The 13,132-nt window shown below is 48.8% G+C and overlaps 1 protein-coding gene across 1 annotated transcript in view; it reads right to left on the minus strand.

Annotated features, from left to right (window-relative positions):
• Positions 1 to 8,233: 8,233 nt before the first annotated feature.
• Positions 8,234 to 13,132, minus strand: part of LOC124550822 (SH3 domain-containing protein C23A1.17-like) — a 124,126-nt gene continuing 119,227 nt past the window's right edge. Inside the window, exon 3 of the mRNA XM_047125548.1 lies at positions 8,234 to 8,817. Coding sequence (XP_046981504.1) covers positions 8,234 to 8,817 — 584 coding nt within the window. The remainder of the gene's footprint in view (positions 8,818 to 13,132) is intronic.

Consider the following 13,132-nt stretch of genomic DNA (forward strand, 5'->3'; position numbering starts at 1 on the left):
ACAACAGCAGTTTCTACATGGATTTATTCTGCATTTTCGTATGAAATATTTTAAAACAGGGTTCCGTACACAACGTCAGAGAGCACCGTTCGCACTGGCAACGTGTCTCCTTGCGGGACGCTTTCTCACTTTCTTCTTTCCCTGATTTTGAAGAACAAACATTATACACACAGGAGGCATATTTTTAGGTTGTGGGTGGTAAATGTTGCAGGAAATATGTCTGTGTGCGTCAGCAAACAGGTCCGTTTTGGTTATTTGGAGCTGCTGGCAAGACTGGTAATGAATTCAGCCATTGTCATTTTCTTGGTCTGAAATGTACTGTGTGACCAAAATGCGTTCGACACTGCATGTAAATGAAATCCAGTTTCTGCCGAAATTTTAAAGTTCTGTGTTTGAACACATTGTACTGCCGTCGCCTTCAAAGGCGCCTGTGTCTCCCTAATCATCTTCACCATCTATAGCATCGACAGTATTTCCAAAATTTAGCAAATTGGCAAGTTCCTCATCAGAGACACCACGGCGCGCCTTTTCCCTTACACAAAGTACCAATAATGTGCTTTTTTATATTAAAAAACTAAAAACCTGCCTCGATTGCGAAAAAAGCACCTAGTGTTAAGTGTTAGCCTAGGTTTCGGCGTAGATAACTACACCTTAAGGCAATCGAGGCGGGTTTTTAGTTTTTTAATATATTAACCAACGATTGCCGATGCTCTGCGATGTTGAAGGTTCTTAAAAAATGTGCTTTCTCCACAGGCGAAAACAATGACTCATATCGAACGAAACACAGCAAAAACACGACGCACATTCAGGCCATCTATTTGTGCAGCTAATAAATAACAATATAAACATCGAATATCGATAGTCAGAAGTGCGAAAAGAAAGGGAAGCGCTTTTTAATCAACAAAATATGCTGGCCCATACAACGTATGGCCTTGGCCCTTTTGGAAGGGATCACGGCCCGTACAATATACCTGCTTGGCGCTGAGAAAGTTAAATTAACCGCTGTCTTGTCGAAAGTAAAATTTATATTCAATATTAACGAATTCCTTTTTTCCGGACGTGTTTTCGTCGCTATAGTCTGTTTACAGCACATAGATAATTTTGACATAAAGGAGAACACATAGAGAAAGAAGGAAAACAATATTTTAATAGTATGATACTTAGGAAATCAATCATAAAGTAAACGAACATAAAGGTGAAAAATCAAAGTCATTACCCAAAAGAAATCCAAAAGTAATCCCACCCTCTGATTTATGAATAGGTCGCAACGCTGTTGCATTGCTGAAACTACTACTGTTCCATTCCACACTGTTGAGTCACATTCATGTGAGCACCTCTCAAACAAATTGCATGTAGGGGTAGGGCAGATGCATCCTTCTGTTAATACATTTGCCCTCCATAATGACAAGATAACCCAGCAAATGTTACCAGGGCAGTCCCAGACGATAATACCACCTTCTCCGTTCTGTATTCTTCGGACGATTGTTGCAGAATGATTATGTCCTGTCCGATGGAGCCTAAAACACGATTCATCTGGAAACGTCACCAGTCGCCGTCCAGTTGCGGTACTGGAACGCAAATTCCAGCGTTCGTCACCGATGACCAGCAGCCAGTATGGTGCATTAACCGGGCGCGCCCTGTGGAGCCCCACACGCAGCAACTTTGGCCGAACGGCCTTTGAGGAGACACTATTGGTAGTGCCTCGGTTCATCTGGGCGGATACTCGGTCAACAGTGGCACCCCTGTTCGCCAGTAGACGTCTCAGCAGCGGTCGTCCGCCCCTGCAGCCTATGGTCTGTGGTGCACCAGGTTTCCCCCGTCCCCGGTTTTGGACAGCGCGGCTCTGCCACTCACGGTAGACTTTAACCACGCGTTCCGATTCTGCATTACGTCAACGACTGCACTGTTTCCCGCATCCCTACTGCTAGTGCTGCCATCTGGCGTCTGTGAGTGGTTGTTGCACGTTGACTTCGAACATACGCGATGGTAACGTTAAAGTAACTAGACTGTGTGAATTCTTCAAGTACTCGGCGTTATTCGGGTCACTCTTGCGCGGGAGTCGTAGAGAGAGAGAGAGAGAGAAGGAGAGAAAGAGGGGGGGGGGGGGGGCAGAATGTCAGAGGAAGACGGAGAGGAAGAAAACACAGTGGGCGCCATGCAGGGTGACGTCACAGCAGGCTTTCCGGCTCGGCTGACAGCTGGGGAAACCCAGCCACGGCGACCAGGAACATGCTACGACGCCACACACGCCTCTGACGTCATCACTGAGGCGCACGTGTGCAGGAATCTGCAACGTTCGTTCAAGTATCATCACCGATCACGAGCGTATCCGAACAGTCAACTGCGCATGCGCAGCTGTGTGACTTTATATTTTTATGAAAAAATATTTGTTTATTCATCAATATTCATGTTTTTCCCTTCGAAGTAATCGCCCTCACATACAATACACTTGTGCGTCTTTCGGCTCACTCTCTCCTGCGCGCGGGAGTCGGAGAGATAGGTAGAGAGAGAGAGAGAGAGAGAGAGAGACTGAGAAAGGCGGGGGGGGGGGGATGTGGACAGAGGAAGACAGAGAGGAAGTAAGAGTGATTTCAGGTGTGCCGCAGGGGAGTGTCGTAGGACCGTTGCTATTCACAATACACATAAATGACCTTGTGGATGACATCGGAAGTTCACTGAGGCTTTTTGCGGATGATGCTGTGGTATATCGAGAGGTTGTAACAATGGAAGATTGTACTGAAACGCAGGAGGATCTGCAACGAATTGACGCATGGTGCAGGGAATGGCAATTGAATCTCAATGTAGACAAGTGTAATGTGCTGCGAATGCATGGAAAGAAAGCTCCCTTATCATTTAGCTACAATATAGCAGGTCAGCAACTGGAAGAGTTAATTGCATAAATTATCTGGGAGTAGGCATTAGGAGTGATTTAAAATGGAATGACCATATAAAATTAATCGTCGGCAAAGCAGATGCCAGACTGAGATTCATTGGAAGAATCCTAAGGAAATGCAGTCCGAAAACAAAGGAAGTAGGTTACACTTATTCGCCCACTGCTTGAATACTGCTCACTGGTGTGGGATCCGTAGCAGATAGGGTTGATAGAAGAGACAGCGAAGATCGAACGGACAACAGCGCGCTTCGTTACAGGATCACGTAGTAATCGCGAAAGCGTTACGGAGATGATAGATAAACTCCAGTGGAAGACTCTGCAAGAGAGACGCTTAGTAGCTCGGTACGGACTTTTGTTGAAGTTCCGAGAACTTACCTTCACCGAAGAGTCAAGTAGTATATTGCTCCCTCCTACGTATATATCGCGAAGAGACCATGAGGATAAAATCAGAGAGATTCGAGCCCACACAGAGGCATACCGACAATCTTTCTTTCCAAGGACAATACGAGACTGGAATAGAAGGGAGAACCGATAGAGGTACTCAAGGTACCCTCCGCCACACACCGTCAGGTGGCTTGCGGAGTGTGGATGTAGATGTAGATGCCAACGCTTCTTACAGCCCTCGGAGCACTACTCATAAGCATGTGTTGGTACAGAGTTGAGTACTTCCAGCGAGGCAGTTTTTACTTCCTCAGTCGTTGAAAATCTTCTTCCTTTCACAGGTCTCTTCACTTTTGGGAATAGCAAAAAGTCGCAGGGGGCCAAATCCCGTGAATTTGGTGGCTGAGGCATGACTGTCGTGTTGGTTTTGGCCAAAAAATTCTCTCACAAGCAACGATGAATGAGCAGGTGCATTCTCGTGATGCAAAAGCCTCGAATTGTTTTTCCATAATTCCGGAAGTCATTTGCGTGCTGCTTCTCGCAAACGGCGCCTAACGTCAGTTGGCCGTACGACGTTGAGGCAAAAATTTATGACGCACAACGGCGCGGTAATTGAGAAAAAAAAAGAACAGTGAACAAAAGTTTGACATTTCACATAACTCGGCGGCCTTTTTTCGGTCTTCGCTCTCCGGGATGCTTGCACTGGACGATTGGGCTTTGATTTCAACGTCGTAACCGTAAACCCATGTTTCGTCATCAGTTATGACCCTTTTGAGCAAACCGGGATCACCATTGACGTAATTCAAGAGCTGCTGAGCGGTGCTCATGCGATCAAAACTGGAAATCGCCGAGCACACTGTAACACGTCTAACCTTTCTAATGGCCAAAAACAAAGGAAGCATGCTGTACACTTAAAACCGTGACCGTATGTTCGGGCCATGTACGTTGTGTAGGAGCCCTTTTTCTGTTTTCGCTTTTTCGTCTAATAGGTGAAAGTTTGATTTTATTTTTTATAAAAAAAAAAAAAATGGCTCTGAGCACTATGGGACTTAACGTCTGAGGTCATCAGTCCCCTAGAACTTAGAACTACTTAAGCCTAACTAAGCTAAGGACATCACACACATCCAGCCCGAGGCAGGATTCGAACCTGCGACCGTAGCGGTCGCGCGGTTCCAGACTGTAGCGCCTAGAACCGCTTTTTTTTATTTTTTTTTAACTAATGAACCGCTGCAGGAGCAGGACGACGGGTAGGGTAGGGGTCGACACCCGAAGCCCGGCCATCCCGCCGCCACGCCCAAGCAACGTGTTCGAGGATTGAAGGATCAGGAAGAGGATGTAGTGGGTTTGTCGATGTTGTTTTATTTATTTATTTCTGTAATTTTTATAACTTTTTTTTCCAAAGAAAGATCCTACAACTGCCGTAGCCGAGCGTCCGAGTCGTCTTCTCGTCTGTTGGGAGGGGTTCCCCCCTATTCCGTCCGTAGAGGATCAATATGCTCCAGGATTCTTCTTCATTTTCAGCGTCTCATACCCGGAACGCCCCAGTGAGCATGAGGATCCGCAAATAATGAACCTACATAGTTTGCGAAACGAGTTCTGTACTTCGGGTGGCGGCTGAAAGCTGCATGTGTCGTCATCAATAGGGACCAAAAGTCAAGTGTGCCTTTGGGAGCATCGCAAAATATGTAGTAAACGGCCATACCCTTTAGCCAGTTAACGGCGTTCGTTCTGGTTGATGGAAAGTATACGCTGTCGGGGCGCAATACTTCATCAGGGGAGACAGACTCCGGCAATCGCCGTAAGAGTAACGCCAGCATGCGCTGCGTGAGTAGCCAGCACTCGCTGGTCGCGGCACACGTCAGACGGTGTGCATCCGAGTCAGCGACTGAGCATGTCGGGCACAAGGGGTCGTGCGTCAGATGTATGGAATGTAGCCTCTGACGAGTAGCGAACTTCCCATTCACAACCACGTACCACAATGAACGCACCGTCGTAGGCAGAAAATGCGTGTGTACCGCTCGCCACACCGTGTTCCAGGCAACTTCAGGATGTCTGTGTGTGACCGTATTTACAGGTTGCTGCTGTTGATAGAGGCGATAATAGCCTTTTGTGCTGGGCTTCCGTGTCGTCGGAAGTTCTGACCGTAATTAGCTGAAGTCAATCAAGAACTCTCTGATGTGGGTGAGTGCCGGTGAAATGTGTCCTACAGAGACCGGGGGATGCAGAGAGTGTGGTGCCACTTCCGCTATCAGGGTGCCCGTCAGAGTGGCGTGGGCAGAGGTCCACTTGCGACGCATAGTGTTGAGATAAAGCGATCGCGCACGGTTATATACGTGAATTAGACCGATACCGCCCACCCGCTGCGGCAGTGTCAGGGTGGCGTATCGGACTTTAAAAACCAGACCGGTGCTTACGAAATGTCCATATGCTGCTTGAAATCTGTCGGCCATCGTAGCTGTCAAGGGAAGGATACGCGCAAAATAGTTCAGTTTTGAGACAAGATAGGTGTTGACATAACGTGTTCTGAGAAGCATATCCAAGCGACACAGTTTGTTGTCCTGCACCAGAGCACGTGTCTGGTGCAGGAGCCGGCGGTACGTAGCCGCCGCCGTGCGGCGGACAGTGCTATAGAATTGCACTCCTAAACACTTGAGTACGGGCACCTTGTCAAAGGGCACCGCCGTTGTGTGGGAAAGCCCCCCTCCGACATCCATGTATTTTGTCTTCTTCACGTTGATGACGCTCCCAGCGACCGCCCCGTACTGGCGTAGCCACTGTAGCGCCGTATGCATTTCATCCTCTGATCTGGCGAGGAACACCACGTCATCGGCGAATGCACCACAACGAAAGGTCACGTCCCGCAAGGAGATACCAGTTAATCGCTGCCGTAGACCATGTAAAGCTGGTTCAAGTGCTGCAGCAAATAATATGCCCGACAGGGGGCACCCTTGTCGCACTGACCGTCCAACAACAATGTGATCAGACTGATAACCGTTGACCATCATGCGGGAGCGCGCTCCGTGGACCAGTCGAAGGACCACCTGTGCAGACTCCGGAGAGAGGCCCATGTGTTGCAAAACTGCGCGTAAGAAGCCGTGGTCGACGCGGTCGAATGCGTGGTCAAAATCTACGGCGACAAGAGCGCCTCGTATTTTGCAGGCCGCCGTCAAAGCAATTACGTCGCGGTATGCTCCTAGCGCCGTATGAATGTTTCTGACACCACCTAAACATCTCTGATCGGTGTGGATGGCTTTCCCGATAGCGGTGTGGAGACGCGCGCGGAGGATACGGGCGAAAATCTCGTAGTCGTTGTTGAGGAGTGTGAGTGGGCGAAAGTCCTGCCACCTACAACCACCATTCGGTTTCGGGACTGGGATCAAGATGCCATCTGTGAATTCTGTGGGGACAGTGAAATCAGGGCGGATCAGGTCTTGAAACATTTGGAACCACTTGTCACCCATAAGGTGGTAAAAAGTGCGGTAGAATTCCAGGGGTAAACCGTCCGGTCCAGGCGACTTGTTCGGTGCTCCACGTGCCAAGGCCGATGTCAGCTCGTCGGGTGTAGTGGGCAACAGCAGATTATCATCGGGTGCCACGTCCCGAGGGGCGGGAAAATCGTACAACAGCTCATCATAATCACGTACATTTCGCGGATCTTCCATGTACAAGGTCCCATAGTGTCTGGCGAACGTGTGCGCGATGTCCGCTTGTGTCACTGCGCGCCCGCCGTCCTCCGTGTTTACCGCCGTAATGAGCTGACGTTTGCGGTGACGCCTCTCGCGCACAATGTGATACACTGACGCTGTTTCGTTGGGGATACTGTCTTGCACTCGTGCACGGATGCGGACACCTTCGAGCTGCTCGGTCCTGATGCGAAGTAGACGAGCTTTGATGCGTTGTACGGACATCTGACGTTCGGGAGACGGCGGTAGCGTCGCCAGCTCACGTAACGCTGTATAGTAAAATTCCGATGTTGCCCTTTCCCAGTTCGCTCTGTCACGCCCGTAGGCCATCAATGTCTTTCGGAGTGCAGGTTTGACACATCCCAGCCACCACAGCAACGTGGAAGAATACATGGGCAGGCTCCTGATACATCGACGCCACGTGTCGGTGACTGCTCGCCGACACGCTTCCTCGCGAAGGAGGGAGACGTTCAGCGTCCACGGGCCCCTGCTGCGTCTTGTGAGTTGTCGGGGCAAGGTGACAGTGCAGATGTACGCGAGATGGTCCGTGAAGGCCGTCGGCCAGAGTTCTGCATCACGGGTCGCTGTACGGAGGGCACGCGAGACGTATATCCGGTCCAGACGACTGGCAGAATGGCTGGTAATGTGCGTATATCCACTCTGGGTCCCATGATGTAAGAGCCATGTGTTGTGGAGCGCGAGGTCACGTATCAATGCTTGTAGAGCCGGGCATGGGACGTAATGCGGTATCTGGTCCTCGGGCCGCAGAACACTGTTAAAATCGCCGCCCACTATGTAATGGTCCATATTTCCTTGCAAAAGTGGGGCTACCTCCTCCGAATAGAAGACATGCCTGTCACCACGGTGCGAATTACCGGAGGGAGCGTAGACGTTAATGAGGCGGACTGCGCCAAGTGTGAGTGCGATGCCTCGCCCGTTCGGGAAGTACGTCGCGTCCGTCGCGTCTATGCCATCTCGGAGAAGGATGGCCGTTCCTCCTGCGCCATCACCTACGGGTAGGCTGTACGTGGTGTAGCCATATAGGTCTAAACGCAGCTCGGGACGGACCTCCTGGAGAAGGGCAATGTCCAAGTCTGCCGCTCTGATCATGTCGTGTAACATGCGGGTCTTGACAGTGGAGTGGACACCATTTACATTGACTGTTCCCACACGGTATGACTGAGACATATCAAGTGGCGGAGGCAGTGTGCCGGTGCAAGCCCACAGTGATCTCACACACCACACACCACACAGCCACCCATCTGCATGCCGTGCATTACTGTGCCGTATGAGTCCCTGACTGGCAGAGCCCTCCGGGCTCAATGTCAGCCATGGGCTCTGATGGAGATATCGATGTTCGCTGTGCATCATCTGCCTCCATATCGTCTGCCCAATCACCAAGAGACGTTTGTGATGTCATTGGTGGCTGGTCGTTTTCACAGGAGCCCACATTTTGGGAGTCGACGCAATGCGCCTCGTTTTCTGGGCCACCAAATTTAGGAGTGTGTTCCTTGTCTTCAGGCACCTTTTGGTGAATGATGCCACTGGAGTCCGTTGCTGTTGTGGACGAGTCAACGAAGTCGATGTCTTCCGCTGGATTCACATCCCTGTCCTGTTCTTCAACTGACAATCGCCTCTTCTTGTGTCGCTTGGGTGATTTTTGCTTTCGGGTCCGAGATTCGACATCCACTGGAGGGCGGGGCTCGACACAGTCTCGGTCGCTAGGAACCCCTGTGTCTGATCCCGACAGTGACGGTGGCTGGGTGCCCACGACGCTGCGGTGGGCGGAGGCTGTAGGAACCTCTGCACCGCTGGGCTGCGGCGTCGTCGACGGCGACTCTCCAACGGAGCTGGCAGCGGCTTGAGGAGGTAGCAGGTTTTGATCATCCGTCACATCATGTCGTGCCGCCTCCACATATGTTAGCGGGAGAGAGGTCATAGTGGATCGTTGGGGAAGTTCATTGCGGGGCACCTGAACGAGGCGGCGCTGCAGACACTCAGTTCTAACATGGCCCTCATGGCCGCAGTCCGAGCAGGTCCTCGGTTGTCCACCATATATAACAATTGCGCGGCAGCCACCAACGAAAACATATGATGGAACGTGCTTCTTAAGTTCTATGCGCACTTGTCGTACCCCGTTAAGGACAGGGTACGTTTCGAATGTGTTCCATATTTCCTCTGTGTAGCTCAGAACTGTGCCGTATGGCCGCACCGCATCGACGACTAGGTTGGCAGGAACTTCGAACGGTAGTTCAAAGATGCGCACGATACGCACCCCAGACCAGCATGGTCAACTCCTACCACGCTCACGTTACCGTCTGCGTGACAGAAGCGAAAGCCGTTTGCAGATCGTTGGAGTAATCTGTCGCAGGCCGCTTCGTCAATCAGTTTGAGGTACACTGTGCTGGTTACAATAGACAGATGAATTCCTATCAGTTCTTGTGGTTCTATGTGCATGATGTCTCGTAGAAACCGTTCAATTTCATGGGCCTTCGGTCTCGTGTACGATGCGTTGAACGTCAGTTTGATTGTAGCTTTTCGATATGAGAGCGCCATGTCGGGTCGGTACAGGTACTATACGGCAAGACAACGACGCGACCGCGCGCTAGCGGGTAAACAACAACACCTGCGGAGCACTGCCCGGCGCGCCGAGCCCGTCCGCACGGTAACACGGCTGAAAGCCGACGCCCACTCGGCCACTCCGGCCGGCTAGCGGGATTTGAACACGGGACAGAGGCCTTTTCCAAGACCTTACGCCTAGACCACGGATGCAACCAGTCCAGCACCTCTTAATTGAAATCGGGACTAATCTGACCAGTCCACGGTTTCCCAGTCGTCTAGGATCGAACCGAGGTCACGAGCGCAGGAGGTTCGCTCGTCGGACGTGTGTTCCCATACCCCATAAGCGCCACACTGTCCAGACGGGTACGGTCATCGTACGTGCCGCACTGATTTCCGCTGTTACTTCACGCAGTGTTGCTCGTCTATTAGCACTGACAACTCTTCGCAAACGCCACTGCTCTTGCTCGTTAAGAGCAGGCCGTCGGCCACTGTGTTTTCCGTGCGAGAGAAAATGCCTGAAATACGAGATTCTCGGCACACTCTTGACACGGTGGGTCTCGGAATATCGAATTCCCCGACGATTACGGAAGTGGAATGCCCCTTGCGTACAGCTCTAACTACCATTCCGCGTTCAGAGTCTTTCAGTTCCCGTCGTGCGGCCACAATCACGTCGGGAACCTTCTCACGTAAATCACCAGAATACAAATGACAGCTTCGCCGGTGCACAGTCCTTTTATACCTTGTGAGCGCGACACTGGTGCCATCTGTATATGTCCATACAGCTCTCCCACGTCTCTTTTCACCTCAGTGTACGTGGGCTGTTCAAAAAGTAAGGTGACTTTTCAATCTGCGGGGGCAATTGTAGCTCTGGGACACCAAAGATAGTGTTTATTAAAGTATAAATAGCCATACGTCGTAATTACGATACTCCAGTCTCTAGTCTGTTCTAGTTCGGAAGTTATTTAGGAGAGAACAACAATTGGGACTTTATTAAACGGGGATCAAGAATAGATCGTGACGAGACTGTTTTTGAGGATTGTCAATTCAAGACTTTGATTTGGACATTTATCAGATTAGATAAACGGGAAGGTGAATAGTAATATCTTTGGCTTTAATGTCAATTCGTGTGAATATTTAAACGCTTTACTGAATTGAGAATTTTAACCGGATTCGGACTTTGAATTGTGATAGTGGGAAACTTTAACTTCACGCGACTACTGATCATAATTAATGACAGTTTGCGAATATTAAATAGAAATAACTTATTTACCGAAAGTGACAGGATATTATCTAACATCTCTGATGCTAGCGGGAATCCTACTTCGACTTCTAATTAAAGAACTTCTTTGAATGAAATCGTACGAGTGAACCTATTTATTAATAATTCTTGCCAATAAACTGACGTTGCTAATTTGAAACATAATACAAGTCTTGAACATTAACTTAACTTAGATTAATAAACGTTAAGGTTACGTGATCTATGCCAAGAACAAACTAGCGATTCGTAACTAAAACAATTGAACGAAAGGTTAAAGTATCGTCGTCTGTAAACATTGGTAGTAAAGCTACTAAAGATTTTTTCTCTCAGAGTTGGGAACACTATACGTGTAGTGACTCACGTTTAACATTGGGTTTAAAAAGTAATGAAACTGACACTTAGCCGGTACAATATTAAATAAAAGTAAACCCTTCAATACAGTCAATGTGTAAAAAATAGCCGGCCGCTCAGAGCCATTTGAACCAATTTGAAATCCCGCTACCACTTAAATTTTAAATAAATATCGGCAGCAATGGGAGTCGAAGCCTTTTGGCATAAGAAGTCAGCCTCATTCAGCCAGCAGCCTTGTCAAAGAGGGCGGAGGAGCGCACAGAGGTTCAGGGCAGCCTCTGGCCTTGCCTAGGAAACTGCTCCTAGAGGGCGAAGAGTCGGGAATGATCAACGGCCTGCGTATGCAGAAGGCAATGGAATCTTCTGTATTAAAGATACTTAATGTGTATCAACAGGACATGTGGCTTGTAATTATCATGATGATCCCATTAGCAAAATATGGTGGACTAGTCCCTCATTCCGACATCTGAGAGGGCTGCCAAAGGGCTGGTGACCAAGAGAAAAAGATTGAATAACCAACGAAAACACAACGTCCTACGAGTAGGAGCGTGGATTGTCAGAACTTTCAGTGTGACGAGGAAGCTATAAAATCTGAAGAGGGAAATGCTTAGGCTTAATATACGAGGGTTGGAACTTCATATCTCTGAAGCGACCCCACCTAGCAACAAAAAATCAATGTCGTATTATGGCCACCATTGTCCCATGCAACTTTTGTCCCACAATCTCTTCAGCTCCTGTCATACTTTCGAAGTTATTTTTGGTGGCAACAGTTAGTGACTCACCCTGTATAAATATACGATAACGACGTACATTTATTTAGAAATCTCCACTCATACGCAAACAATTATGAATATTCTAAACTTCGCGGAACACATGGCGGACAGTTCAGCTCAGGTTACAGCAGTTTTATTCGAAGTCGAAAGAGCGGCGCGCCCTTGGACCACCTCCCAGGTTCTCGCAGTGTTTGTTGTAGTCGGACAAACCTGATATCAGGTGAGGTAATTACTACGGGGACAGACGACGGCGCCGCATCCTCAGCTTTTGTACGTATCGCAAGGCGGGAGATTTCAAAGCGATCTGACCTTTAAACTAATGGTGCATCCAAATGGTACATCTCCGGATGTGGATTCCTTATCAGAACTTCAACTACTAACTCCTCCCCGCATCCGCTAGAGGCCGGAAATAGGGACTGTGAAAGACCATATAGTTTTGATTAATCTATCCTGCTCGAAACCTTATATGGTTTTGACTTTTTATGTTTGTTTTTGTTACACATCCTTTAAACTTGTGTTGAAAATATTTTGTGTAGATTTCAGTAAATGGGGTGAATGTGTTCCGAAGTTCATTCAAATCATTTATCTGACATCCACTAAGGTCAACTATTGATATTTCTCGGGTAGAATACACTGAAAAGTAGACTGGCAATGGCAAGAAAAGCGTTTTTGAAGAAGAGATTTTTGTTAACATGGGTCTTAACATCTATGGTCATCAGTCACCTAGAACTACTTAAACCTAACGACAGCACACAACACCCAGTCATCACGAGGCAGAGAAAATCCCTGATCCCGCCGGGAATCGAACCCGGGAACCCGGGCGTGGGAAGCGAGAACGCTACCGCACGACCACGAGCTGCGGGCAACATCGAATATAGATTTACGTGTTAGATAGTCTTTTTCTGAAGGTATTTGTGTGGAGTGTAGCCATGTCTGAAAGTGAAACATGGACGATAAACAGTTTCAAATGTTCAAATGTGCGTGAAATCTTATGGGACTTAACTGCTAAGGTCATCAGTCCTTAAGCTTACACACTACTTAACCTAAATTATCCTAAGGACAAACATACACACCCAATCCCGAGGGAGGCCTCGAACCTCCGCCGGGACCAGCTGCACAGGATAAACAGTTTAGACGAGAAGAGAACAGAGGCTTTTGAAATGCAGTGCTACACAAGAATGCTGATGAGTAGATGGGTCGATCACGTAACTAATGAGGAAGTAGTGAATAG

Source organism: Schistocerca americana, chromosome 9 (genome assembly GCF_021461395.2).
Source record: "Schistocerca americana isolate TAMUIC-IGC-003095 chromosome 9, iqSchAmer2.1, whole genome shotgun sequence".
Taxonomy (NCBI): domain Eukaryota; kingdom Metazoa; phylum Arthropoda; class Insecta; order Orthoptera; family Acrididae; genus Schistocerca; species Schistocerca americana.